The 27,477-nt window shown below is 41.4% G+C and overlaps 1 protein-coding gene across 3 annotated transcripts in view; it reads right to left on the minus strand.

Moving 5' to 3' along the window:
* The window catches only part of astn2 (astrotactin 2), a 186,627-nt gene extending 164,185 nt beyond the window's left edge, over positions 1-22,442 (minus strand). For 2 of the 3 annotated variants that reach the window (XM_031859971.1, XM_031859970.1), the window contains exon 1: positions 22,257-22,380. In XM_031859971.1, coding sequence (XP_031715831.1) covers positions 22,257-22,283 — 27 coding nt within the window. In that variant the 5' untranslated portion in view covers positions 22,284-22,380. Of the gene's footprint in view, positions 1-22,256 lie in introns of all 3 variants that reach the window. The other variant, XM_031859969.1, reaches the window with a different exon arrangement.
* Positions 22,443-27,477: the final 5,035 nt, after the last annotated feature.

A 27,477-nucleotide genomic window follows, 5' to 3' on the forward strand; every position in this document is an offset into this window, starting at 1 on the left:
ATTCAATTTATTTTAGAATTTTTACTCATTTTGACACATTGACTGTGAGTGAGCCAATTTACAGTTGTTTCCAGAGCACCAGGATGCACCGGTCCCTTTCACATCACACAGTATCTTTGCCTCTCGTCGCTCCCTCCACACACCCCCTTGTCATAACATATCCCATTTTTAGCAGAAGGGTGCATGATGAGTTAGTTGCTTCAAATGCAATTTCTCAGTACATGTTTATGTTGTTTTGTCGAGCCCCATCAGAAGACAAAGGAAGCTGGTGAGGATAACAAGTTATTCTGGTCATATTTAGGACAAACAATCAAACACGGGGCACCCCCCGTAGCAATGATGACATTAGCAGCTAATTAGAAGGAAGGAAGGATACGGACATGCACTAATTCAAATTTCTGTACAGCACAAAATCACCACTTTGCTAGCACATTGTGCACTTTTGCAGACATACAGTAGTCACCTGCAGACATTCACATATTTACATATACAGGAGTTAAGTAATACCTTATATTAAAATGCAGCCCAACTCCAACCACAAAATCATAAACTACGAACTAAAGAAATCCCCACAGAATTTAATAAGCACTTTTCAACCATAATTTGAGACCATAAGATTCACAAATGATAAATGTACTCTCATGGCTACTAGTTGGAATTCATGTTATTGTATCCATTCTCTATCTATATAGTTTCTATAGCACATAGACAAAGATATGTGGCAGAAATCATTGTCTTTGTTGCAGCGCTGCATCTGGACTCCTCTCTTCTGAGTGTCACACACACCAGGGATGTGAGCCTCCCTTTCTTCCTATGGTCCTTTCGTCCTCTTGCTGTGGCCTTGTAAATTCACCAAGGAGCATCACATGACTCCACGGTTCATTCAATATCTCACAATCACAGAAACATCAAACACCCTAACATGCTGGATGATGAAAGTAAATCCATATGTACAGACAAAATGGGAGGAAAAAGGGGAGGGCGTGACTTATTTTCGCCCAATGACATCCTATAGGTGAGTTTTTGACTCAGCAAGCCAATGCAACCTAAAGGCGATATATATATATATGCGTGATGTCAGAGAGAAAATGCAGGTTCAGCACTTTTGCAAGCATATATTTAAAGGTGTGGGAGCATTCACAAATGTACACACAGATGCTCATGTGCACAAACGTCAGCCACAGGAGCGAGAACGCAGGGAACACGTGGGCAAACGCGGACCCAACACACTAAATCGAGACAGAATAATGAATAAAATCCACAAGAGATCATTCATCACAACATTTAAAATTCCATCTTCATGTGGGAAAAACAAACCCCTTTGAAATTATAACTCATGCACAGCTGGGTGTCCATAAATCAAACTACGCTGAGAGGGGAGGCAGCCCAGGGAGGACTAGCACCGCGGACAAACTTGTTCATTAATCTCCAATAGCATGGCAACTTTGCAGAAATGCAGTCCCGCAGACTCCCCTTCGTGTGAACTTCTACATTAATTCACCCTGAAAAATGGCAAAAAAAACTCATGAAGGCTTATGCTTCATTCCAGCAGCAGAGTCATAATGGAGTGACATTGTAAGGCTCTGCAGCGCCACTCAAAGAAACTGCAATGACAAAAAAAAAAAAAAAAAAGTTAAAATCTTTGTTGCAAATATAGCTATTATCCGTTTAAAATGCAAGACAGATACAGTATATGTCCTGTAGCTTGGTGATGCATGTGTTCATCTCAACACTGCTGTAACACGTCAGGTGATTGTCAGTGGAATGCGGAGAATGAATTGTCCATTTGTCATGTAAACTTTGAATACTGACACCTTTTACAATCACACCATGCACTGGTAGGAGATATTGACATTTAAACCTTAATCACCCTCCTCATATTTAAATAGTAATACTGCAGACGCAAGTACCATTATAATACAGACAGAATCTAACAGCTTGACAAAGTTCAAGCACTCTTACTAAAAAACTATATATACACACACCACATGTCACTTTTTGTTTTTTTCCATCTCTGTTAATTTGACTCTGTCGCATCAGTGCCCTTAAGATGCTCTCAAATTCCCTTTCCTGTATCATCTCACAATGTTTTCCTCCGCACTTCCCACCGTTCTCGCTTTTTGTTCTCTCTCCGTCTCGATTACAGCACGTCTGTCTGTCTCCATTTCCCTTCATGTTTGATCACATCCGTCTTCCACTCTTCAGTACAACAACCATATAAATTCACACTGGCAGATGTAGCCATGAGGGAAAATGGGTTTTCTGTTCATCTTCAGACCCTACAAATCCCTGCTGCTTTAGTCCCAAGTGACTTCACGGGGAGGACATTGGCTGGAAAACCCCATAATTCAACTCTTTTCTGTGTTATAGGTTTACTTCAGTCCGTGATTATTTTCCTTACCGTGCATTCTTTTTTCCCCAATAATGCTCCCATTTCCCATCTTTGCGTGCTATTCTTTCCTTTTTGTCTTTTGTTCTCCTATCTGTGCCCTTCTCCCACTAGCCTTCTCTTGTAAATTTCATTTTCTTGCTCTTTACATTTCACTCCCTATCCACCCAGTCTCATGTTTTCCTCTCCACTCTGGATCATGTTGTCTCTTTTCTCCCTTGCCAGGCTCACTTGCAATGGTTTCATCCCTTCTCACTTATTTTTTTTTTTACAGATTAAATGTAGAATATGGCACCGGCACTGAACTATTCAACACTTTCCCTAACATTTAATTTCAACAGACATAATGGCTGCAAATTCCTCAGATTAAGCTATCACCTTGGTTCAGCCATGACATCTTGTCATTTTCAAATGAAGGACAGAGAAGGACAAAGGCAAGTTTGTGCTTTTTGGTTGGTGCATACAATACCTGTGAAATTCTAAATGATATGGGTTGAGTACACAACCCTGAGAATGTACCTGCAAGCATAAAGCTCTGCATACAAAACTAAATCTCCTTTGGCTGGGTGAGAAACATAAATCAGTACCACACATTAGCAAATATGAGCACATCCTCTTCCCATTCAAAACACATTTGACTAAAATATCCACCACCGTGTGAAGGCAATGAACAGGATTTGTTCAGATGCTTGGCTTAGACAACAACGTAATTAACATGGCTACAAAAAAACTTTACTTTTTTTCCAGGCTGTTTTAGAAACACAGTTTATATGTTTAAATGAGAGGAGAATTAACTAACCACAATCTTTGGAAAGGTTAGGAAAGTTGTTGGTAGTTAAGATTCAAAGACTCTTAGAGGATACAGGGTGTTTACTTACTCCAAACTTTCAAGTGTAGTTTCCTGATCAGTATTGAATTAAGGCGTTTGTTTTTGTTTTTTCTTCAAGGGATAGATTGGATTATAAATGGGGTTGTATGAGGTACTTATCCATAGCCAGTGTATTACCTGCAGAAGATGACGGTCGGAGACGCAGACAGGAGTATCAACACGTGAGCACGGCTGCAGCAAAACATATTTTAGCCACCTAAAAGAAATATATATATGTAGATATATATACACATTTGTTGAAGAGTACGTTATATATAGAATGTTTTCACAGCTTTATCTTTCCGTCAGACAGCCCATTCCGACGAGGAACTGAGGGTGAAACCTACCTATGCTCTCTTCAAACCCACCAGGCTGCATCAACAAAAACGGTATCGATCAATGTCACATTCAGTTCAGTACCTCATACAACTTCACTTAAAATAATTCTAACTATTCCTTCAAAACCGGAGAACAACATGATATTCACTTTTAAATTACTTTTTTTCGAGCTAAAGCCGGGTTGTCTTGCATGTGATATGGTCAACATTTACTTTTGCAACATCTGGCAAAGATGTAGCAACATCTCGAGTGTGTTTAGTTGTTTGGCTCTGGCATTCTTTCTGCATAATTTCTGCTGTTGTGTCTAATCTCTGCAGTGTGACTCTAATTCGGATGGCATTGCTTCTGTTGAGGACAGAAATAGCACTGTCACCGTGGATCTCTCAGATGTGTCACCTCTCTTTGGCACATTCATAGAAAATAGCATATGTCTAGGCAGATGCTTTGCCACATTTTATATTCAAAACAGAAGTGAGCGGCAGTAAGTCAAAGGAAGCGACACTGATTGTAAATATCATCATTCTGTGTTAAAAAAGATGTGATAACTGCTTCATCGTGTCTCTGGTTATTCACCAATAAGATGAAATAGTGTGTAATCAGTTAGTTACCCATATAGGAAGGAAACTTATTGTTTTAATGCACATAAACTATGTAATTGTGATGAAACATAACATCGGGGTTATCACTAAAGAGCATCTAAAATAAATAATGTCAAAAAATGAACCTAAATACATTTGTGTGAAGCACTGGTGTTTCTGTTATTGACCACAGTATCACAATCTTGTTGTAACATGGTGCTACTTTTCTATCGTTTCTTTCTTCTCTTCCTTCTTGTTACACGTTTCAGAAACAGTAAACAATACGTAGGCCTGAGTGGAAAGTGGTTATAAAGATGTAAACACGCAAATTGTATATAGTTTATTGATTAAAGCATTTATTTAATCAAACCCTCAAACCCCGTCAAACTCCTCAACAGCCAGGAAGTTTGATGATCAATTACATCGACTTTTATATGTACTTTGGCACAACTGGCTTCTCTTATGATCCTATTAAGCGTCTTTGTGCATCGACAAAACAACAAGACTCAGAGCAAACACATCCAACACATGCTCTTTGGTTAAGCCACCATCTGTGCGCAGTGGAGGCAGCGGCTCACTCAACCCTGGTATCCATCTCCTTCCTGTTCCAAGGGGAGATTGGACTATAGCAATCTTTAGGGTATTGTTCAAAGCAAATCCTACTGTGAAATAGTCACATGCTGGATTCAGAAAGTCAAACGGACACAAAAATAGCAGATGACGTGCACGTGTTACCACAAAAAGCCACAGATGACATGCCCGAGAACAATCGGATACTCGTGCAAGCTAGTCACATGTACACGGGCTGCCCACATATATACAAACAAACACACCCTTAACGCCCCGTCTCTGTGTTCATGCCACCGCGTGTCAGGCAGCAACAACATCCTCTACCACCTCTCTGCAACTTTTTTTTTTTCTGTCACCATCTTTTATTTGTCAGCCACCCACTCTTTGTTACACTGCCCCCCCCCCCCCCCCCCCCCTCTCAGCGTTGTTGTGTCGGTTTCTCCCATCTCTCTCTCTTTCCCAGCAGGAAGTTAAAGTGGCATGTGCCCTAGCATCTGCTCTCGATTCTCGATGTCCAACTAGAAGTCGCAGCGGGACTGACAGGACTTGGCTGCCTGGTTAATGCTTCTTCTCGGCTAATTCACCTTCGAGAAACCATGCCTGTCCATTACCTGGGCACACAGAGAAATAACGTCTCGTCTCAGAGACACAACACGGACTGTTATTAGTAGCGAAGCTGATATTTGCTTCATAATTATCTCCCTTTTACTCTGTGAGTCTTAGTGGCGGTTTTGATGTACAACAATATCTACAAACACACTAAACCAGGATCATTTGTCACCCCCTCTTCAATACTGCTACTCTATGTGCCCTTGGTAATCACAGCGTTTATTCAGTTGTTGACAAATTGAATATGGAAGAGAGACTTGTCTTCAAAAGGCCTATGCAAAAATGTATGTTAAATCTCTCGATTGTAAAGTTTTTTCTGATGTTTTCTAATCTATTCTGAAATGACTGGACATCTTTTGAAAAATTCCACAGCCCTGGCTATGCAAATCACTAGAGAAATTACACTGACGAAAAGCCCGTACCTAATCATAAAATCTGATTACACTGTGATTGAAAACTAAATGAAAATCTCCCACAGCTTAACTGGAAAGCACTAGGTCGACCTTTCCATTTTGTTCATCTCGCTATGGGAACTAATACATGTTTCCATCATCCACTCCCCATCCCCTTTTCCCATCGCCTTGAGTCCCGTCCCTTCATTACTCCACCTCTCTATCCTCCCGTGTTACATGCCACAATGCTCTATCCCACACAGGGAAAAAGATTTGAGGGCAGATAATGCTGTCTTGAGCCATGGCCGTGTGAATTATAACAGAGAATTAGGGTTGATTTGCTGGTGTGGTGCAGCTGCCCACACAATACCTCCCTCCCAGGATTTGTCTAGCTTTAGCCCATGCCCTACACCCACCACTTTCCTCCCCCAGCCAGACTAACAATAAATCGGATGAAGGATGAAGTCTGCATCTGTAGATTAGAGATAAATGACATCTCAGCTCTCTTAGGGGAGTTCGTCATGCAATGCCTTTTTTATATATTTTTAAAGGAACTGATTTAAAAGCCTGTCTTTACAGGCCATTTGGCAATGCCAAACATCCAAAAAGGCACTATAAATTTCATGAGTGTGGGTATACAGTGTAATACATTGTACAAAATCAGTGTGAGTGCAAACTTCAGAAGCTTGCTGTTGTCTGTATGTTATAACATGTAACAAACATGTTGGTTTGCTAGCTGGTTGCCAGTGTTGCATTGACTATAGTTGTAACTGCATCGAATTATTTTAGTTAGGAATATAACAGAAACCTTTCCTGACCAAAAATTGTTTGTATTCGTTATTACAAAATAAAAATGTTATCCTCCAGAATTGGGCAGTGTGACTTAATTGAAACATTACTGTTATACAGTCTGTGAACGTTTTGAAAGCAAGAAAGCAATAAAAGTGTTTTTTTCCCCCAAAGTGGAAGAACAAGGGGACCTCTGCATTATCTCTTGTTAACCGTGGGAAGCAAGCCTGATAGAGAACATCAGTATTTACTCAAATCTATGGGGGGCATTCAGTTAAACATTACCCATTATACCACCCAATGGGCATTTCAAAGTATAATCAGACATTAATTTGTTTTGGCTGTCCTTGTGAACGAAAACTTATCTTTGGTTTCATTTCCCCCAGTTTGTTTGTTGTACCGATGCGTACGGTTCAAGGTAAATTAGGCTTTTCAGAAAATTATATATTTATAAATATGGTGGCTGTTAGTATTTTTGGCACATTCATACATACAAAATATGTCTATGACTTTTATTTGATGTAATTACAATTCATGAATAGTAGGGAAAACATTGAAATAATACAATTAGATAACTGTGTGTGTGTGTGTGTGTGTGTGTGTGTGTGTAAAACATAAAATATAGATAACTGAATGCATCAGCTGCAACCCAAGGAACAAACATTTAGCATTTTAAAACCACATACATGTTGAAGAAATGGGTCTGCATTAGATAATGGCTAGCATTTGTTTGTTTGTTTCCCACTATTGTAATAGAGCCTGGGTATATTTCTCAGTATAATTACATCCCATGATGCTCACTGTTTGCATGGTAACTGAATATAATTGCCTGATGACCATGCACCACTGCTTGCTCATTACTGTGGCAAATTAGTACTGCTGGAAAAAAGGAGACTGCAATGCCCCCCCCCCCCCCACAGCCTAACAGCACCCCACCCACACCACACTACGGCTCTTCCATTTGCTTTCATAAGAGATAAATGATATCTTCACACCGAGGCAGTGTAAGCCAACTGTAAGCACACTTGCCCGCCTCGGTGACATTTCAGAGAAAGACATGTGATTAGAAAGGTAATGCCAATATTTGCAGTGATGTCACAAGGGGCCAATACAGCCTTGCTACAGCTGTTGATAACAAGGCAATAAGAGGGCATGGACAATGAGGCCCTTGGGGTGACTTTGATTGAGAAAAAAAAGGAAGGGCTGAGGACTGAAAGGGGCACGGAATGGATTTTTGCTTTTGTGAAGATACAGGCATCAGAGTGTGGACAATGGTGCATACTTAGAAAGAGCAGCATGTTGGAAAATAACGGTGGACACACATACGCAGTCATTTTGCTTTCCTATCTAGCTTGGAGGGGCATATTTAAAACGGCTTACGAGGACTACTCAGACTGTTATTTTTGCTGAAAAGTGAAAATGAATGACTTTGCTCTCTGTTAGAGAAAGAAATATCCTTGCCTTTAAAGCTTGCGAGCGCAATGGTGCTACGTGTGATTATAGGTGTTTCTATGTGTTAGTGTGCGCTTGTGCGAACCACTATCAGAGGCAGCTGGGGCCTCAGTCCTTGTTATATTCCCTGTCGTTTAGCTTGAAGTGAGACCTTTATTTGTATCTGCAGCTGTCGGCCAAGTGTTACCAGCTTGTGAGAGTAGACCTGTCAGCGAGCGCCAGCAGCTGAAGGGGAGCATAGTCTTTGTCCATTCGTGCCAGATGCAATCAAAAACTGTCCCCTCCTGCTCTCCCGCTGAACCCCCCTATCCTTGGTCATTCGCATGCTCCTCATTTAACTGCAGTGTCTCCTCACTCCACTGGCAGCCCACATATTTCATGTTATTCAGTAGAGTGTTCCAACACTTACTTTTACCTATATGCCCGGGGTTAAAACATAGACGTCTGAAGGGAACATGTCAGTTTATCTGGAGGGGGAGGGGGGGGTCAAAATAAATGCTAATAACTCTTCCGAGCCCAATTCAAGCAGCACAGATATTTCCAATTGGTACTTGAGTCATCGATAGCTGCTAGCAAAACACATCTGCTGTCGTTAGTCCTGAGAGGAGGGATCTTAAGCAGCACATTAATGAGAAATGTCCCCAATACTTTAGTCATCGTGCTTCAAGGGGCCATTAAAAGAACAGTCAGAATTTGGATGAATCAATAGTGAGACAAAGAAGCAGATGAAGAGATGCGGGGGAAAAAAAAGCCATTGGTCTGCCAGCTTACGGCAGTTCGTATGGCAGAGCTTAGTGGCGCTATCTTTAGGGTTCATAGAGGTTAATGAGATATGCAGTGAAGATGGTCTAATTCCCAGCAGTAAATATCTGTGAAGTGATCAACATACAAAGAAGCATCTCAACTGAACATACTGATTTGCCAGCAATCTAAACTTAATGTCTGGGTGAATAACATTTGCATAGTTTCAACTCCGTATTGCACAAGAGAGAGCCATGGAATGGCTCTGTGAAAAGCCCGGACAAATAGTATGTAAAATAAGAAATATGGGAATACATTTTAGAAAAAAGATATGATGCTGAATATAGTGATGCAAAGTGCAAAATAGTCAGTACTTGTTCCTAATCTACCACGATACAAAGTGAACAGACATATGCTTTATTTATGATTGACAGTCCTGAATGGTTTGAATTGACTGTCGCACTATAGAAACGCGTTCATTGTATAACACTTTAAATGTTGATTTATGCAGTACGGTCAAATTATCTGGGTCAGGCTTATTGTAATTGTTTTCAAATGGGAGATTTTTGTTTTCTGTTAGTTACAGGAATGGAGTTTGCCGTTTGCAGATGTTTTTAAAGTTCCCAGGGGTTGCATAGATATTTCTACAGAGACCATATTACTAAATGTTCCATTTAATGGTCTTCACATCTACAGTTTTACCAAGAAATTCTTTCATTTGAATTTTCCCTGAACACTACAATAATTAAGCAGACTTTAATTTGAATCCACCCACCCACACTCAGAGTGTAGTAATAATAGTGTAATTACATGTACAGTACGCCATGTTTTAAGTGGATATGTAAAAATCTTAGGCAACACAGTTAAATTATTTTATAAAACTATCCTCTTTCCACAGTTATGCAACCAATTATGCTCTACCCACGCATGCATGCATACAGACAAGCAGTCAAAAGTGCATGCATGAACACAGAGATTCAATAATCTCCCTTCTGGACCACTTTCCTTTTGTTCCCCGAACTCCTGGTCTCCATCGGTAACTGTTACCCAGGCAACAGAACAGACAGAGAGACGGTGGATGAATGGGCAGAAGGAAAGAAAGGGGGGAAAAAAAACAAAAATGGGAGGATGCAGCCTCTTCTACGTGAGTTTTGTCTCTATTAATAGCATTCTCCCTTTTTTCACTTGCACAGCCACTGGAAGTCTGAAGAGAACTAATTTGCTTTGGTCATGACTCTTGGCCGGCCGAACAAGTGCTCTATTACAATGGTTTGTCTTTTCAAGCGTGCACGTGCCGTGTATGTGAAAAAGGGACGGCCCTGTTTTGTATGTGGTGCACATCAGTATGTCTGTACACATTCACGTCTGTGAAAGAGAACTGTTCAAAGGTGCTAAATGGGAAATTCACAGCATATCTATTGCTAAGCCCGTACCTATAATAACAGCAGAGCCACAGTGGCAGTTTAAGATCTTGACTTCTGAACATACACTGTATATAAGAAGTGGAGGTAGTCATCCTGACGTCACCCCTTGGTTTGTTGACTGTCGTTTTGAAGCCTCAAGTTCGGCGATTTTGGCCGTCGCCATCTTGGCTTCTTGCAACCAGTGAACGGTAAGTTACCTTATTTGGAATGCAGAGGAATGACGTAGAGATGCCGTATATGACTCTTGTAGCAGCAGCGACTTGTCAATCGAAGTAAGCCCGCCCTAAAGCATACTCTACTTTATGGTCTATTTTACTCAAAATGGGACCATAATTTACTAAATGAACATCATGCTGTATTGAAAGAAATAGCGATATAGACCATAAACTCATGTTTACCACGTTTACTGAGGTAATAATTCTAGTAACAAGTAGGGTCATTTTCTTGTAGACTTCTATACAATCCGACTCATTGTTTGCAACCAGAAACGTCGCCCCCTGATGGCCAGTAGAGAGAATGCAACTTTTAAGACACTTCTGCATTGGCTGCACTCGTCAAAACCGGAGGTTGCCGCCTGGGTTCAACCTGTGCCACCTATAGGCAAGAAACGTAACAGCCACAGCGATTCTAAACTGCTTATGCTACTGCTGTGGTATAACGTAGCTGCTACAAATCAAACAGTTACAGGAACAACCATAGCCTGCATGGGGTGTTACAAGTACAGCAGCTCTCTTGGGCAATAAGAAGCGACTTCGACGTACATGCCTACATCTACGTGCAATGCCTACATCATTTCCTTTCCCTTACATGGTGCAGGTTGGCAGCTGGTCTGACAATGTCCGAACACCCCCCCCCCCCCGTGCGGAGGAGAATATACACCGCCCAAAGTATCCCCAAATAACCACTTTAAGAATGTAAACTATTTTATAAGCGTACAAATTCTATGGAGTCCAAATGAATTACTGTTGTATGATATCATTCGTTAAAAAGGCAAAGACAATGCATCAGGAAGCGATCATTTCTGTGCTACACTCACAACCAAAGCCTGGACCAAAGCCACCATGACAGTGGTACAGTCCTTGAAGCAGCAACACAGCACCTGACCATGTGTTTAGTACCCTGCAAAAATCTGGGAACAGAACGGCTATGAATGAGAACATGCGGGAACCACGCCAGGAAGCTTCCGTGAAGAGCTGCTTGTACCATTCTCTCCCCTCTAAGTGAGAGCCAGAGCCAGGGCAGAAGACATAAAGAACACCTTGACCTACTGCATTCACATATGGCGTCACTCGCTGTAGAAGATTATAGTGAATATAGAGGTCGGTAACAAGGCTCCTGTCCTCCTTATGGCCTAATTAAAGGAAATTACACTTCTTATACTTGCCTCAGGTGTACTGAAGAGTTCAAATCCATGCTCTGAGCGAGGGGAAAATACAGGCAGAGGCAACATGCACAGGTAAACGTGATTCATATATGATGGTAACTCATAAACCATTCTAAAACTGCATACTACAGATCATCGATTAAAAGAGTCACCTTCGTTTTTACTTAAAAAAATAAACTAAAATAAATATAATTTGAATTTCCAAAGAAATTTAAAGGATGAACACTGGCTATTCAAGAAGCTGACGACTGAGCTGTACAGCAGACATGAAGTTGTGAGGACACAATTATGAAACACTGTTTTACTCGTTTCCTAATTACATCCACAGTATCATCCCCAACAGTATGCTATGACACTAATGGCTCTGGTTAAGAACAATTAGTAATGTGGTGAAGTGGAAAAGGTGTAGACTAAATTGTTTGTGTGATGTGAAAGTAGTCAACATACCCTTTCATCTTCCAGGCAAGAGTATCAGTAGGAGAGTCTAAATACAGTACAGTACCATACAGCAGTATGCAGATGTATTCTCAGACATTAACATAGTTTCTGCCACTATATACCTCCACATATTGTTAATGGGGGTAGTGAAGGCAGTGTGGAATTAACCAGGCTGAGCTATACAGGACCCAAAGAAGAAACCTGGAAATAGTAAATAAGTCATAATGTGTTCTCTTGACAGTTATTATTTGTTGTAGCTGTAAGGCAAGTTTTAATGTTACCCCAATGCTAGCATTTTCAGGGCCATGCAAGGTAAAACAGTTTCAGGTGTGAGGACAAATTGTCTTTCAAACAGACCCCAATGACTTCCAGCCCGAACCAGAAGGAACTACACCCGGAACAGGGACATCAAGCCCACTCCTGCAACTAGGCACATTTAGAGAGTCCCAGCGGATGAGAGGGTCACCCCAATGTGACCGCATGTTGTAAAAAGGGAGAACGCTAACTGCTGTTTTCTATGCGAGCACAGAAGTAATTTGCCAGTAAGCCACCAGACAAGGATTCCTCTTTTAAATGTATAGTGGTACTAGAAAACATAAATGGCCACATTATTGACCGGGACGCCTGGAGGAGTATAACTGGGAGGAATATCCTCTCTCTTGGTGCGTTATCATCGAACACATGTGATGGTTGTGGATTATCTATAATGAACACCATGCGAGGGGGTCAGAGTAGTGGCATTGGTGGAAATGACAGAAAAAAATAAACTAGTCTAAAACATGGACCTGAACATGGAGAGCATTGGCGCTATATTCAGTAGCTATTACAGACTTACCGTGAAGGCAGTCACCATCTAAACTGTTCATCTCTACAAAGTATCCTATCCTATATCCAATGGATGGCTGGGATGATTCCATGCATTATGTGTTCGCCAATATAGCAAGCATGCAGTATAGGGTTTAGGCTTATATTGAACACATCTGCTAGCTCAGGTACCAGGGGAAATACATTCAGGTTGTTGGAAAAAGGTGGTGATCAGTGATGACCAGAGACATATATTCATTCTGTTTGTTGTACAAATGTATCATCAATTGTTCTGGAACCTTTAAAAGGTTGGTGACCACTGCTTTAAAAAGGTTGTATTTTTGTTCTATCAGTTGCAGCAGAGAAAGTTTGTGTGGGAATGAGTTCATACGAGGTTGACTTTCAGAAGACCTCAGTTGTCAGAAAGGGTATGGAGAACACTGGGGAACCCCCTCAAAACTAATAAATGAGCCCTCTGGACGGAAGGCAAGAGATTCATCAGTGGATTGAGCTCAGGGCTGCTCCCCTTGGCAGCATTCACTGGGGTAGGAGCAGAGCTTGAGGGAAAAGCTGAAGGCCCTGGATGTTGTTTAGTTGTTGCAGATTAACAGCCTCTTCAATGTGGTGTGAACTTGGGAACAGTGCTGTGCATTTTCTCTTGGCAGGCCGCAGCTGCAAAAAAGAGCCAAAGACGGCTATGTCTTCAAGGCTACGATGCCATGTTGGTTAAATGCCCAATAATTTAAATGAACACATTATTTGAAAGTCTTTCACTGACAGGGCAGAGTAGGACTTGGGCATTGTCTGAAGTGATGGGCGAGGCACAAAGCCACATTGCTTCATTAGCTAAGTAAAGTAAAGTGTAAGTCACCTCCTCCACTGCTTTCAACAGTGGACTAACACACCCAGTCTTCTTCCAGTCCTTGTTCAAGGAAAGAAGTCCCTTATTTTCATGAAAGCTGACATTAACATTGTAAGACACCAAGTCTGAGAGACACCACTGTCATATGAGGAAACAGATAGCTGAAGTATTGTTTTACTGATGGCAATACATGCACCAGGGTCTGAAACAGAACACTGTTCTATTTGCATGTGACAACACATCAAATGATAAGTGCCATAGGACATGCTGCCGCTGCGCCGCGCCCATGTGTTTTAGACTTGAGGCACATCATCACTTTAAGTCTGGGTCAGTTGGTAAACCACATGTTTCCTGCAGCAGGAAGATTAAACTCAGCACTGACATGGCCTTAGCAATACCACAAATAATACACATTTAAAAAAGCATTACTCAAATAACCAGCATGGGAAAGAAAATAGAATACAATTTGCAATCCTCCAATCCTGGCGCCACTGATCACTTCTTACAGTGTGCTTTCAACATTAAAAGCCTGAACAAAAAAAGGATTCATCAATATTTACTGACTTGAATTTGCTTGTTCTCTGTGATCAAATTGAGAACTGTCTCAGATCATGTGTATGCACAATACTTCCACGTAGGGACTATTTTCTTTCAACCCCAGTTCCTACACAAAACTGCTCACAATGAGGTCTGTGGATTATCTTGAGTAACCAGGTTAGGATTTCTGGAAAGAGACTTTTTTTTTTGTTGCTTTGAGCATCACAAGCCAAGTTCCATTTGTCCCATTATATTGGAGAGAAGGCAGACATCTCTGTGGCTGATATCTCCAATCTAGACTGATGAATAAAAAGGAAGGCGACATAAGGAAAGAGGAGAAATATGTATTTGTGTTAAGCCAGAGACTTAGCACACCACTTCAGCTTTTTTTTATGTAATGCGCAGGTAGAATTTACAGTACATGATACATACTGATCTGTAAGGATATCAAGAAGCTTTATTAATAAAGCAGAAGAACAATTGGTTCCCTAAGCAAATAACTTTATTGAAATTACATATTATTGTTATGTTACTATGTAAATAATATATTGTATACATTATTCTCAACTCTAGAAGCTTCATGTCAATCTCTTAACCTGCAAGCTACTAGAAATTTGAATTAGCACCGATCTTGTGTTCGTGGTACATTAACAGTACCATGAACACGTAAAATCATAAAAACCAAAAGGTGGAAAAAGAATTAAGGCTGGGAGGAATTTGAAAGGTAACTAGCTTGGACTTTAATGTAATCATTTCAAACGCTATCACCCGCAGAGGCATTATGGGTGCCTGTTCCCGGGGAATGGTGAAAATGAATTCATTTATGTAGCCTCTGATTCCACAGGAGCCACAGTTGACTCAAATGCTCAATGACCCAGCACACTGGTGGTCATACATCACCAGTGACTGCCTAATTATAAGGAAGTCATTTCAACCGTGTAGGGTGCACTGTGATCTTCATGCATATCTATCAGGACAGAGATAAGGATAGTAGACCTCCCTTCACATTGTGAGAGTGCAGAGATATTAAATGACCACAGTTATGTGCTCAATTTTAAGAAATGATTGTGAAAAATTAAATGTTTTATATTCATTTATTTTGTGCATTTAGTGTTGGCTTACTGCCGTATTTAACATAATGTCCAGATAGTCAATGAAACGTGCCTAGTTTCCACTCTGTGTTGCCCTATGGACAACCAGATCCAAGGGAATAGATGATTATGTTCTGTAACTTGGCATATGAAAGGCTCTGAACTGCCAGCCTTTATTGCATCTCATTTTGGTAAAATACTACCTGTCCTCCCAGTGAACTCAAACATGTCCACTCCTTTGAAAAATCCTCCACACTGCGACACAAAATATGACTGACTGCCTTTTTTTTCCTCTGAACTCCATATTCAAATTCCCACTGCATTATATTATTCCCAGTACTGATGAAAAAGAAATGCAATTATATCTCACCTATAATTCTTTTTTTTTTTTTTTTACAACAAAACTTCTTATATATATTGCATCATACATTGTGCACCATGGATTTTTTTTCTGGCGTAGAGGCTGAATTGAGCGGATAAAATTGCTTTTTCTCTGTGATCTGTCATAGCTGTGGGGTGGGGGCTTTGTTTAAGAGCTGCTTCAGCACATCTCAGGGGTCTGATCAAACCACTGGCGTGACTCTTTTCTGGAGGCAAACTGTCTGGTGTTAGATGTTAATAATTCCATAAATCACATTATTTATCTTTTTCTACAGGGCTGTGGAAGTTCTTTCTGAAATGGTTTAAATTATATCAATCATCTTTGCCCTGATAGTGTGAACATATAGTATATTACTCTCTGTGTGTGTGTGTGTGTGTGTGTGTGTGTGTGGGTTCCATGTGTCCTTCCTCAAATGTCCCCATTTTTGCAAATGTAGGATGACAAAACACTAGCAGCACAACTACCAGATTTGTCAAACCATCGAGCCTGTGGCTGCAGGAAGACAGCGACAGTGATCGCCAATGAGGCACTTAATTTCTACTGAATGCTACCCTTCCAATGCTTTTCAATCACAGTTCGGCTCCAGCTGGAAAAATCCCTCAAAAAGATACGAATCAAAAAGAGCCAAGCAAAGACTAAAGTGTAGTTTGACAAAAAGCCAGCTACATAAATAAAATCCTCGCAAAAGTGACTGAAGTGTGTGTGATCATTTTGATGACACGGTGCAAATCAAATGACGTCAGATAAAGGCCACCAGGCATGTCAGGGGAGCAGAACATATTGTAATGACAAAATACAGCAAAAAAGACTAATTGTACTGCAACAATCAAACAATTAAACTGCCTATGTGAACTAAAACAACAACCCCCCCACTTATTGGATTATTTTCTTTTGAATGCAGTATATTAAGGGAGGTAAATGAATTGTAGAGAAGCTACTTTTTTTAACTGACATAAGAGAAAACGTGTCAGGCAAGTGTCTTGAAAAAGGATCATCAAAATATAAAGCTTTGAGATGTTCTCTGCATTGGCGATCTCGAGTGAACAATGGTTTGCAGCGTATTCAGTCTAATCACAGGCATTTAAATTACATTAAAATAGATTGTCACTGTACTCTAGCTCAACAGAAAGCTCGGCACATTGCACTCCAGCTGTGATGCTTTGGGTTATTGTGATGCATATTATACTTTGTCACCGGTCCTGTTCGTGATTTTCATGGACAGGATATCTAGGCGCAGCCTGGGGGCGGAGAACGTCAGTTTCGGGGGTCTCGGGATCGCCTCTCTGCTGTTTGCAGATGATGTGGTCCTGTTAGCCTCCTCGGATCGTGACCTCCAGCATTCACTGGGGCGGTTTGCAGCCGAGTGTGAAGCGGCGGGGATGAGAGTTAGCACCTCCAAATCTGAGGCCATGGTGCTCTGCCGGAAACCGGCGGATTGCTCCCTCTAGGTGGGGACGGAGTGCCTACCTCAAGCGAAGGAGTTCAAGTATCTCGGGGTCTTGTTCACGAGTGAGGGTAAGATGGAGCGGGAGATCGACAGACGGATCGGTGCGGCTGCAGCAGTAAAGCAGGCGCTGCACCGGACCGTCTTGGTGAAGAGGGAGCTGAGCCGGAAGGCAAAGCTCTCAATTTTCCACTCAGTCTACGTTCCTACCCTCACCTATGGTCACGAACTCTGGGTCGTGACCGAAAGGACAAGGTCGCAGCTACAAGCGGCCGAAATGAGTTTCCTCCGTAGGGTGGCCGGGCTCAACCTTAGAGATAGGGTAAGGAGCTCGGTCATCAGGAGGGAGCTTGGAGTCGAGCCGCTACTCCTTCGCGTCGAAAGGAGTCAGCTGAGGTGGTTCGGGCATCTAATTAGGATGCCTCCCGGACTCCTCCCACTGGAGGTTTTCCAGGCACGTCCAACTGGGAAGAGACCCCGGGGAAGACCCAGAACACGCTGGAGAGATTACATCTCCCAGCTGGCCTGGGAACGCCTCGGGATCCCCCAGAATGAGCTGGAACATGTTGCCGGTGAGAGGGAGGTCTGAGTCGGCCTGCTTGACCTGCCGCCACCGCGACCCGACCCCGGATAAGCGGTGGAAAATGGATGGATGGATGGATATTATACGCAGCAGCATCTTCAGAAAGGAAACGAAAAAGACACCAAAGTGCACAATCATTTCCAGTTGAATCAGCAGGGTTGTTGAACAGTTTCAACGTGTTAAGTATCACTATGAGGTTGTAGTCACAAATACATTCAATAGCTATACAGTAGAGAAGATCATCATACTAACAATGAATTATTTTGGTCACTGAAAGCTATTTGAAAAACAATGACCAGTGTTTGAGTAGGAGTTTGAAGAAGGAAAACAGACCCAACAAAAGCAAACAAACACTTATTTAGAAGGCTGTGCATTAAGCTTATGAAAAGTACGAGGACAGTGAAGGGCCACAAGGTGTTTCAGTGAAAGAAATGCCTCCATTTGGGTTGTAAACATGTTGTTGTAAGCACCAGAGTCTGCAAGCATTGTCAAGGCCGATATGTTCTTTACAAATATCAACATAACCAGTCTACGAATGACTTATGTTGAAGCTTTAACAGGAACCCTTTGAGTAAAAGCACGGTAAAAAATGAAACACTCAGGAACTTTACCAAGGCTGCTGAGGAATAGCCTTTACACGCTGTAGAGTATTACTAAAAAACGCTGCCAACTTGTTTGATTCTGAGAACAAGAAATGATTACGATGAAAAAGACAATACTCTCAAAACAAGTGGTTGTGAGTGCGAGTCCCTCGCTGTAAAACAAATCTATGTGATGGCTATGTCAGTCAATTGTCATTTTAGCCTGTGTTGAAACGGATACCTGCCTCTGTCTGCTGCTGTCATACGGTGGCGAGACAGCGGAGAGGAAGGACAGCAGAAAGCAAAAAGCAGGGAGAGTTGGGAGAACGATTGCTTGATTGAGTGAGAAACTGACAGCTCAATGCCAGAAGAATAGAGTGCTCACACTTCGGTCTGGCCCAGAACTGACAGCATCAGATATTGTGATGTTCACTGAAAGAGCCAGCAGACGCCTTGGGGCCATGAGGCCAAACCACCAGACCTGCTGTCCTGTTGCGACTGCCTCGATGTGCTTCCCCTCCTCTTTCCCTCTTTCTTTGAATATTATTTGGAGTATTATAATACGCGTCTCTCCCTAAAAATGTTTTCGTAAAGAGAGTGCAGCTACATTTTTGTGTAAAACCAATATTTGTATTTTAACAATAGATTACATATCTATTTGTATGTTGGTTACATGGTCGCTGGTAGCGACAAAACTAGCAGATAATTATCACCCGACTCTGCAGTTCCCCTCAGCACTATGATGCGCAACAAATTACCATAACAAGTTTGCCATATCGGTGTGAAAGGTGATATGTCAAGTTTATATTTAAAGTTAGTTTCCGCTGCCACCGAGTGACCAAAAACATCCGCTAAAGCATTTTTATCTGCATGAACCCCATTGTTCAAAATACCAGAAAGATTAGCGTTTCATGAAAACATAAGCTTCAAATGTGATACACCGATGTGCACATCTTGATGCCCACGCAAGAAAATAAGTGGTTTGGTAATTGTTGCGCTGTTAAAAGTTGCTTGTGGAATTTTTTTTTATTTTTTTACCAATGGCAGAGCTACAGAGCAAAGTTGTGCCGAGCAAGTCTCCATGTTGTTACTTGTATGGACACAAAGAAACCGGGGTGTTCTTTCATCATGGATGTGGGCTGAGGATGAGAGGGAAAGGAGGATAAAAGAAACAAGTTCAGCTGTGTCCAATTATAAAGATGTATGAGAGAAGGTTGAGCAGAGGACAGTGAGATGCAACCAAGACGGGGAGAAAGAGGTGAGTTATAATGATTCATTATAAAAATACTTGTAATAATATCAGAATTAAGGAATCCAATAGCAAAAGCTACAAATATTCTCTAACATATTGTTGTGCTCCGGTTCTCAGGAGGTTTGGGCCGATCCCAGAATCCACTTGGCATTGGGTGAGAGGCAGGCTACACCCTGGACTGGTGCCCACTGGACAGGGGCTAGCGCACATAGACAAATGACCAGATTCACACGCACATATAGTCAATTTAGAAACGCCAGTCCATCCGAGACTGCCTCCAAAAGAAGCAGTTCCTGGAAATCGAGCGATATTTATATTGTTGCTTTGGTGCACCCATTTGGTTCCATATGTATTCGCATACATGGAAATATATTAAAAGAAATTAAATACAATGCAGTCTTCTGTCTACAGGATTTAAGTAAAAATAAATGCGTAAAAGATGGAAACCTGATTTCGTCTGCAAGGCTGACTTCCATAAAATGGTCCGGACTCTATGTTCAAATTAGCTTTTCATGAGCAGGATAATATATTAAAGGGTTTACATCTGAGTACAGGACGTGTCAAAGGTCTCATTGTTTGAGTGCTCTAGCAGTTATTAAAATATCTGAGAAAATCCTACTTTGTACACTTGGTGCTGCATTTTAGACCAGTTGTAGCTTAAATGGCCTTTACACTGAAGGACGAGTGCAGAAAAACGTTTGAGCCAATCATTGTGTTGATACACTCACACAGAAACTGCCTTATGTCTTTGAGATTAGGTTGTGCGGATCACACTAAAAAGACAAACTTAATGTTGTAGGTTATTCCCCACCTAATAAAATCTTTCCAACTTCCAATGAATTTAAGGTGGGAGTAACTGACGTTATCATTAGCTATTAGGGTGATGCTCCGTGGCGATGCTGCGTGCAAACCTGGAAAATATGGCCCGTTTAATAGGCCATGTAGTTATGTAGGTGGGAGATTTTTGGTAATAGTTAAAAATAATGGTATTAAAAAAGTATTATAGAAAAATAGTAAAAATTATTATTTTTGACTTTTTTTTTTTCTTCCCTCATCTGGGACGGGATCCATGGATGGCTGTCCTGGCCTGCTCCTATACCGCTCACGCCTAGGGCCGGCTCTGGATGGGGCCGTGAGGGTGGACAGTGAAATACAAAAAGTGTCAGGATGTGAAAAGAGAGCCGAGGCAAAAAAAAAAAAAAAAGTCAACAAAAGAATAAGTACAAAAAAACTGACTTCAGGTTGATGTTTCGTGAGAAAGTGAAGGGGTGACGTGACAAGGTCAGAGACTGGGAGAGGAGGACAGGGCTGTAAAAACTCAGCCAGAGGTATTTAACAACTTAACAAGATGATACAAAGCACTTTACAAGTATCAACACCCATGAATACCAAATGCATTTTTAGAATGCAAGCAGAGAGAGAGGATGGTCAGTTAAAACACACAAGGTGGAGGAAGTGCAGAGGTGAGTCTTATCAATAATGTCCAGAGGGGAGAGAGTGCTGCAGAGCAAAACATGTACGAGGTGGGTTATCAGCTGCAATGTTGTGTGTGTGTGTGTGTGTGTGTGCGCGCGTGTATGTTGGTAGGGAACTTCAGCAGTAGATTTAGAGCAATAGTAAATCCCTTTATGCCACAATCATAAAGCTGCAGTATGGCGATGAAAATTCTACTGACACACATACAAGAAAGAGTACAGCAATGCATATTATGACAACACTTCTAACCGTCGTTCTACTCCACCTGCTAACAGTCGGTAAGGCGATACTTAAACACTCTGATGCGCCCCCATACTCTGACAGCATCCCATCAGCAAGAACTAATAAACCAAGAGGTGCAACGCTGCGTCTGTGTGAGGCCCTATAGCTCTGTTTTTAACAGACTTTGTGCTTGACATTTGAAGATATTAACCTACACACCAGACTGCTTGTCAATTAGCCCACACTTATCTAAAATGCATTAGAACCTCAAGGTATATCAACAGACTTGACGACAACACAAGATTAAATGGAGCTTCAACATTATGCAACACTGACAGACAGGTCGCCAGCTTGCAAACGTTACCCTCTTTAAAAAGATCCCTCATACATATCTGGAGGTGGAGTGACACTTAAACAGAGTAAAATCCTGCTCACACCAGCATTTAAAACGGTCTTTATTTATTTATTTTTGTGGGTTTTTTGCCTCTTTAATTACTCTTTATTGAATCGAATAATGCATAATCCTCGAAACAAAATGCCATGGGGGAGTAAATGCCACTTTAAAACTAAAATAGAAAAGCAGCTCGGGGGGCTATTGTATAAAGCGCTGGTTTTTGACGGGCTTGCATGTTAGCTGTTAGCCCGTCAACTACATTCGCCTGTCTGTCTTCCCTCCATCACCAAAATCTGTCAACATTTGTTGTCCCACTTTCTCGCGTCACCTGAAAAAAAATGTATCTGACAACCGCCAAATGGGAAGAACTTTCCTTATACAGATAATGTCCACAGTACAAAGTTGCGACAAAACATGACACTCCTCTTTTAGGGTCAAACTGTAAGTTATGCCACACCCACACAGGATCTTCAGAAAGAAGACCAGTCACCTCCGATAGCACATGACACTATGGATGAAGAAATAGAGGGCGGTGACACTTACCCCGCAAAAGATTGTCAACAGTGGCGTGTTTCCTAATGCAATTTGCATCCAATGTGGTTCTACGTATATCCACGCCCACATTTCACACGAGGCTTAGTTGTTTGTAACTTACCATAACTGAGATGTGCAGCAGATGCATGTGTTCATGCAGGCCATGAGCAGGCTCCCGGGCTGTGGGTTGTGTCGTCTGGACTAGGACCTCAGACTCGGTCACGGACACGTGGAAGTACAGTGTGCCATTTTCCAACCACTGCTGCTTCCAGTGTACTTGGGAAATATCTTCTCCTGTACCCGACATCTCTGCAGAGAGAGGAAAAAGGGGACAACATATAATCCATGACAAGTTCACATTTAATGTGTTTGTTAAAGTCTGTTCTCCTTATAAAAATAAAGAAAGAAAGAAACCAAAGTTCAAATGTGACTGTTTGGTTGTGCATTAGTATTCCAGTGCAGCAACCATAGAAACCTTGAACTCTTGAAAAGCTGGACAGAGTTCTTAAGCTGTCATAATTTTGTACGTTTGTGCAGCTGGCTCGGGAAGAATTACTGTCAAGCCATTGCATTGCTTAGCTGCTCTGATGAAATCTTTATGATGGGAACTTTTTCACCCATGGTATCAGTCAGAATCACACATGTTTAAGCCATCCCAAACAATACAGCACTTCTATCATAGACAACATGAGATAAGAGAGGCTTATTCCTGCACATTTGTTTCCACCGTTTTTTTTCTTTTGTCAGGGAGGAAACGCGGACATAAAAACTCCACAAATGAGAAGACAATTGATTTATCAAGCTCGATTAAATTCAAATCCAAAGCAGTTGTAGAAATGCTGTCTCACCTTTCAATGTACTCTGCTTATCTGCATAAATCATCCTACATCTTGTACCAACATAAAACCATCAGCTCCAGGCCAGTGCTGGCATTAAGTATCACACATCAAAGGGAAACTGGAAACGTTTAAAAGCAAAAGGGGAGAGAAAAATGTGCAAAAATAATAATTAAAAAAATTAATAAAAAACAGGCCCAATTGCAATTTGTGGAGCAATGAAAGAGGGAGATAAAAAAAGAGGGGGATCACCAGTTTATCTCGATATGGATCATGGCACAAGAATCTAATGCTATCAAGGGGGAGCGGTTGTTCAGTAGAGGAGTACTGAGAAGCCTCAGGGAGCCTCAGATTGCGAGGCTTGATACAGTATTTGTCATGCGGCTGGGTGACAAGGGCAAAGACATCTGCTGACATCTCCTATCAACGGCAGGTAGCAAATGACAAATGGCTTTCGGTGCAGCAGGTTATTAACCCGCTGACTCTGGGTCAGAGGACACGGATGGCCGGGGAGGGTTATGTGCGCTATGCTCGGTAGTGCCACGGGCCCTTAGGTGCAGGGGGGGGGGGGGGCATGCAGAACACACATCCCCTCAGAAAATGACAGCTTTCCTAACGTATGTAGACGTGTACAACGTATATATAGACATCGTATTATAATGCTCAATTAACTAGCCGGCAACATAGTTAAAAATCCCTGTTATTTCTATGGTCTAAAAATATTAGAAAAATGAACAGCTGATCTAAAAACTGGAGAGCTAAAACTCAAATTTGATTTAGCATCGTATAAAAGCTGGAACTGCATTGACATTGAATTGGAACAGATGTTATAGAGGACACAGAGCACCCAGGGGAATGTTCTGAGTATTTGGGTACCATTATTTTTTTTGTGTCAGAACTGATGACACAACAATGGAATGAAGCTCATTTAACTAATCAGTCTCCCATTCATTGTCTATGGAGCGTATACAAGATGACATCAAGTTTAAAACGTACTTGGCTTTGAAGGAGAGTAGCTCTAATGACAAATGCTGATTGTAATTTCCTGTGCCAGATTGGATTTCTAAATCTAGGCGTGCTCCCCTTTAAATATAATCACTGCAAGGAGGAAATTATTACCATTTCAATAAATCAAAATAAATATTTAGCCTATGAAAGCCAGAAAATAGTGAGAATAAACAGCAGCATGTCCAGTCCTTGGTGATGTCTTCAGTTGGTTTGATAGAGGCGATACATCATCACATAAGAGGCAGGAACCAGTATTACCTTTTTTGATACATTATTATAATGATTAATCAATGCTAAAAATTGTTATCAAATATTTTTCTGACTATGGACTCATTGATCTCACAGCATTAGGACAATGTACACATTATCTTATCATATATTCTAATACACTTTCAACATCCCCCTCTGGTACTGTAAGAGGTGTTCTATACTTTTGCTGACGACAGCTTATGGTAAAATTTTGTAGAGTGTAAAATTCTTAAATCCCATAACTGCTGGCTATTCAACTCTTTATGTTTAATCTGTGGGCTGAAGACACACTCCTTGACCTTTCACCTCGACAGGTATGAAGCTTTTTCTGCTTGGCCGACAGTGAGGTGCCTCCCGCCATCTGGTACCGTTTTAAACAGAGCTTATCAAGCTTCTGTCAAATTTACCTCGGAACTTTGCTTATATGCCCTACATGCATTCCAGATAGCTATAAATAACTGTGATTATGCACACCACTGACACTTAGTTTGATCCAAATGGATTGTGATTTTTAAAAGAATGACTGAAAAGCAAGTCTTGCAGTAATGCAGGATGGATGGACAGTAATAGAGCTTCTAGGGCTGCTACCTACCTTGCTACAATTGTTATGTAGATGAGGATGCTCAGTAAGCATGCTATTTAAAGACAAAAGGATTGTGTGTGTGTGTGTGTGTGTGTCTGTTCTTGTCTTTTGTGCTATGAGGCTTGTCATTGGGCACCTGGCCAGACGTTACTGGGATATAGGTGTACGGCCTCAAGGTCTGCTAGTAATTCATTAAGAGGAACATTATTGATGTGTATGTGCACGGCTGTGTGTGTGTGTGTGTGTGTGTGTGTGTGTGTGTGTGTGTGTGTGTGTGTGTGTGTGTGTGTGTCCGTCCGTCCGTCTCTGGTATGCTCCCAGCAAGGGTGTTAGCAATACAGTGTATCTGAAGGACAACCCAAAAGGAACCGCATAGTGATAGTGAACATTTCATAGATCCAGGGAACTGGAACACAAATTCATGCTGAATACTGTGCACTCTTTGAATATTTCTCCTATTTTCCTTCTTTGGCTTATTTTGATTTTGAGCGAGTGAATTGATGGTTTATTCAAAGCCGTTTCACAAGTACAATGACTCTTTTGTATTTCCATTGTAGTAAGGTCATTTTGAGACAAGACTCATTGTGTAAAAGTTCATAGCTTGCTATGCTGTTATCCTGTGCAGCTTTTTGAACAGTGACGCAGCTAAAAAAATGTTTTAACAGGAAAAAAAACATGGATTTGACCTGAGGGCTTCTCAATTGATGATTCGGATCAACAATGTTTAGGCAGTAGCCCTTCATTTCCCATTAGTTACCGGAGGACTTAAAACTGAGGCAGAAAAGCTGTGACAACAGCTGTGAAAACCTTGGTTTTAGTCCCTTTTCACTTGGCATAGAGTTTGCATAACTGTCGGCACAGAGATATTGAAAGCTTGGCCCAAATCCTTGATAAAGCCTCCTTACTCTTTGCTAAGTCCTCTCAGCAGGTACTTACGATACAAGTGAAATCTATTGAACGCTCAATGTCAGCAGAACTCTTAATACAAGAGCCGGTGATCATATAAGTGCTCACATCTTACTGCGTTTTTTCTTATCCCTTTTCTTTAAGCCGTCTCTCTTCTAAGATCCTTCATCCTTTCTTCATCGTTTGCAAGGTTTGGCTCAAAGTGCCGAGTTTGATTTGGAGTTCATACCGTAGTTTTCACATTCTTTAAATGCTGCCTTGGGAAAGAGTGATTTCCACTTAGCAGAGTCTGTCAGACTTGGATATTTGATGAGATGAGGTTGCCCGCTAGCGCCGAGTAAGAACATGAAGGCCACCCCACAGCAGACACAACCCTAACCCATAATATTGGCATCCTAAATATATGCTGCTTGTAAAAAAAAAAAAAAAAAAAAAAAAAAAAAAAAAGAAGAAAATGGACTACTGCAAAAACACAGTTCCTCATAAGCATCTGTATGTGTTCAGGATTTAGTCCTGCAGTCTGCCACCTCTATCAAAACTGAATTGCACTGCTAGCAGCTGCAAATTGCACACTGAAACTAAACACAGGGCACCCCAATTAGCAAAGCATTGATCATAGAGCCCCACACACTGCTGCACTGTTCACTAAACCAACAATATACATTAACATGTGTCGAAAAGCGGTGAGCTTTCCCACCTCAAACCAACAAACCAGATACAAAGGGGAATTAATTGTACTGACAGTGAATATATTAAATGCCCAAACTAGGTGAAATCTATTTATTTTATCCCATGTTGAATTGCTTATGCAAAGCTGATTTGCTCTTTAAAAGTGGAAATTGTCGACATCTGCTGTTCCACCACCTCCGTGTTCTTCATGCTGAAAAACACGGAAAAGACCAGTAATGATGTCATCCAGAAACAAATGTTGGAGCTGTTCCACTGAGCATGAACGAATGGAAACGTACCCATACTGACTTTATTGTGATATGGGATATATTTTCTGAATCACAACTGGAACTCATTTAAATAGAATGTTTCAAAAATTCCCACCAGCCCACAGAGTCGAAATCTACTTCAGTGTCAATGGACCATCACAAAAACATATTACCTGAATACATCTGCAGTTCAATCTGCAACGCTCTTATGTCTTGCTCGGGAGAGTGACGTTTTTATGGGGGTACCCACATTACTGTCTGAAATGTATTGAAAAAAAATGCATTCAACATCATCACTACCAATTATAGCACAATCAGGCTGTGTGTTGGTAGTGATAATCACTGTCGAGGTTGCGCTGCCTCCAACTGTCTGACAGACAGCAGTCATGGGTTAAAAGCACTACAAATTCACCTTCTTCGACTATAAGAGTCTTCTGCCCACCCACACATCAACACGTGTTCCCCCAAAGGTTGACTCTCATCAGTTTAAAGGTGATCATAGCCGTGCGGAGTCAGTGATTGTGCAAGCCTGACAGCTCCGTGACAGTGTGTCATCAACGTTTACTGTGATGAAAGCTGGCACCCTAAAGGAACTTTGCAGCCTGTCATTACATACATGGCATAACACGTCCGTCTTCCACCGAGCAACCACAATCTCATTGCTCAGGCTGCATATAGTATGGGTGGCAGATGAATATTTAATATTTCATGAGGGAATAAGAATGGAGCCATTGGTTTCAAATGTCTTAGCCCAGAATCAACGCAAGGCCAGGAAAGGAGGGCTGAAAGTATGTGAAAGGGAGAGACCAGCGGACAGAGATA

The sequence above is a fragment of the Anarrhichthys ocellatus genome, unplaced genomic scaffold, assembly GCF_004355925.1.
Source record: "Anarrhichthys ocellatus isolate YVR2014 unplaced genomic scaffold, GSC_Weel_1.0 scaffold23, whole genome shotgun sequence".
In the NCBI taxonomy this organism is placed as follows: Eukaryota; Metazoa; Chordata; class Actinopteri; order Perciformes; family Anarhichadidae; genus Anarrhichthys; species Anarrhichthys ocellatus.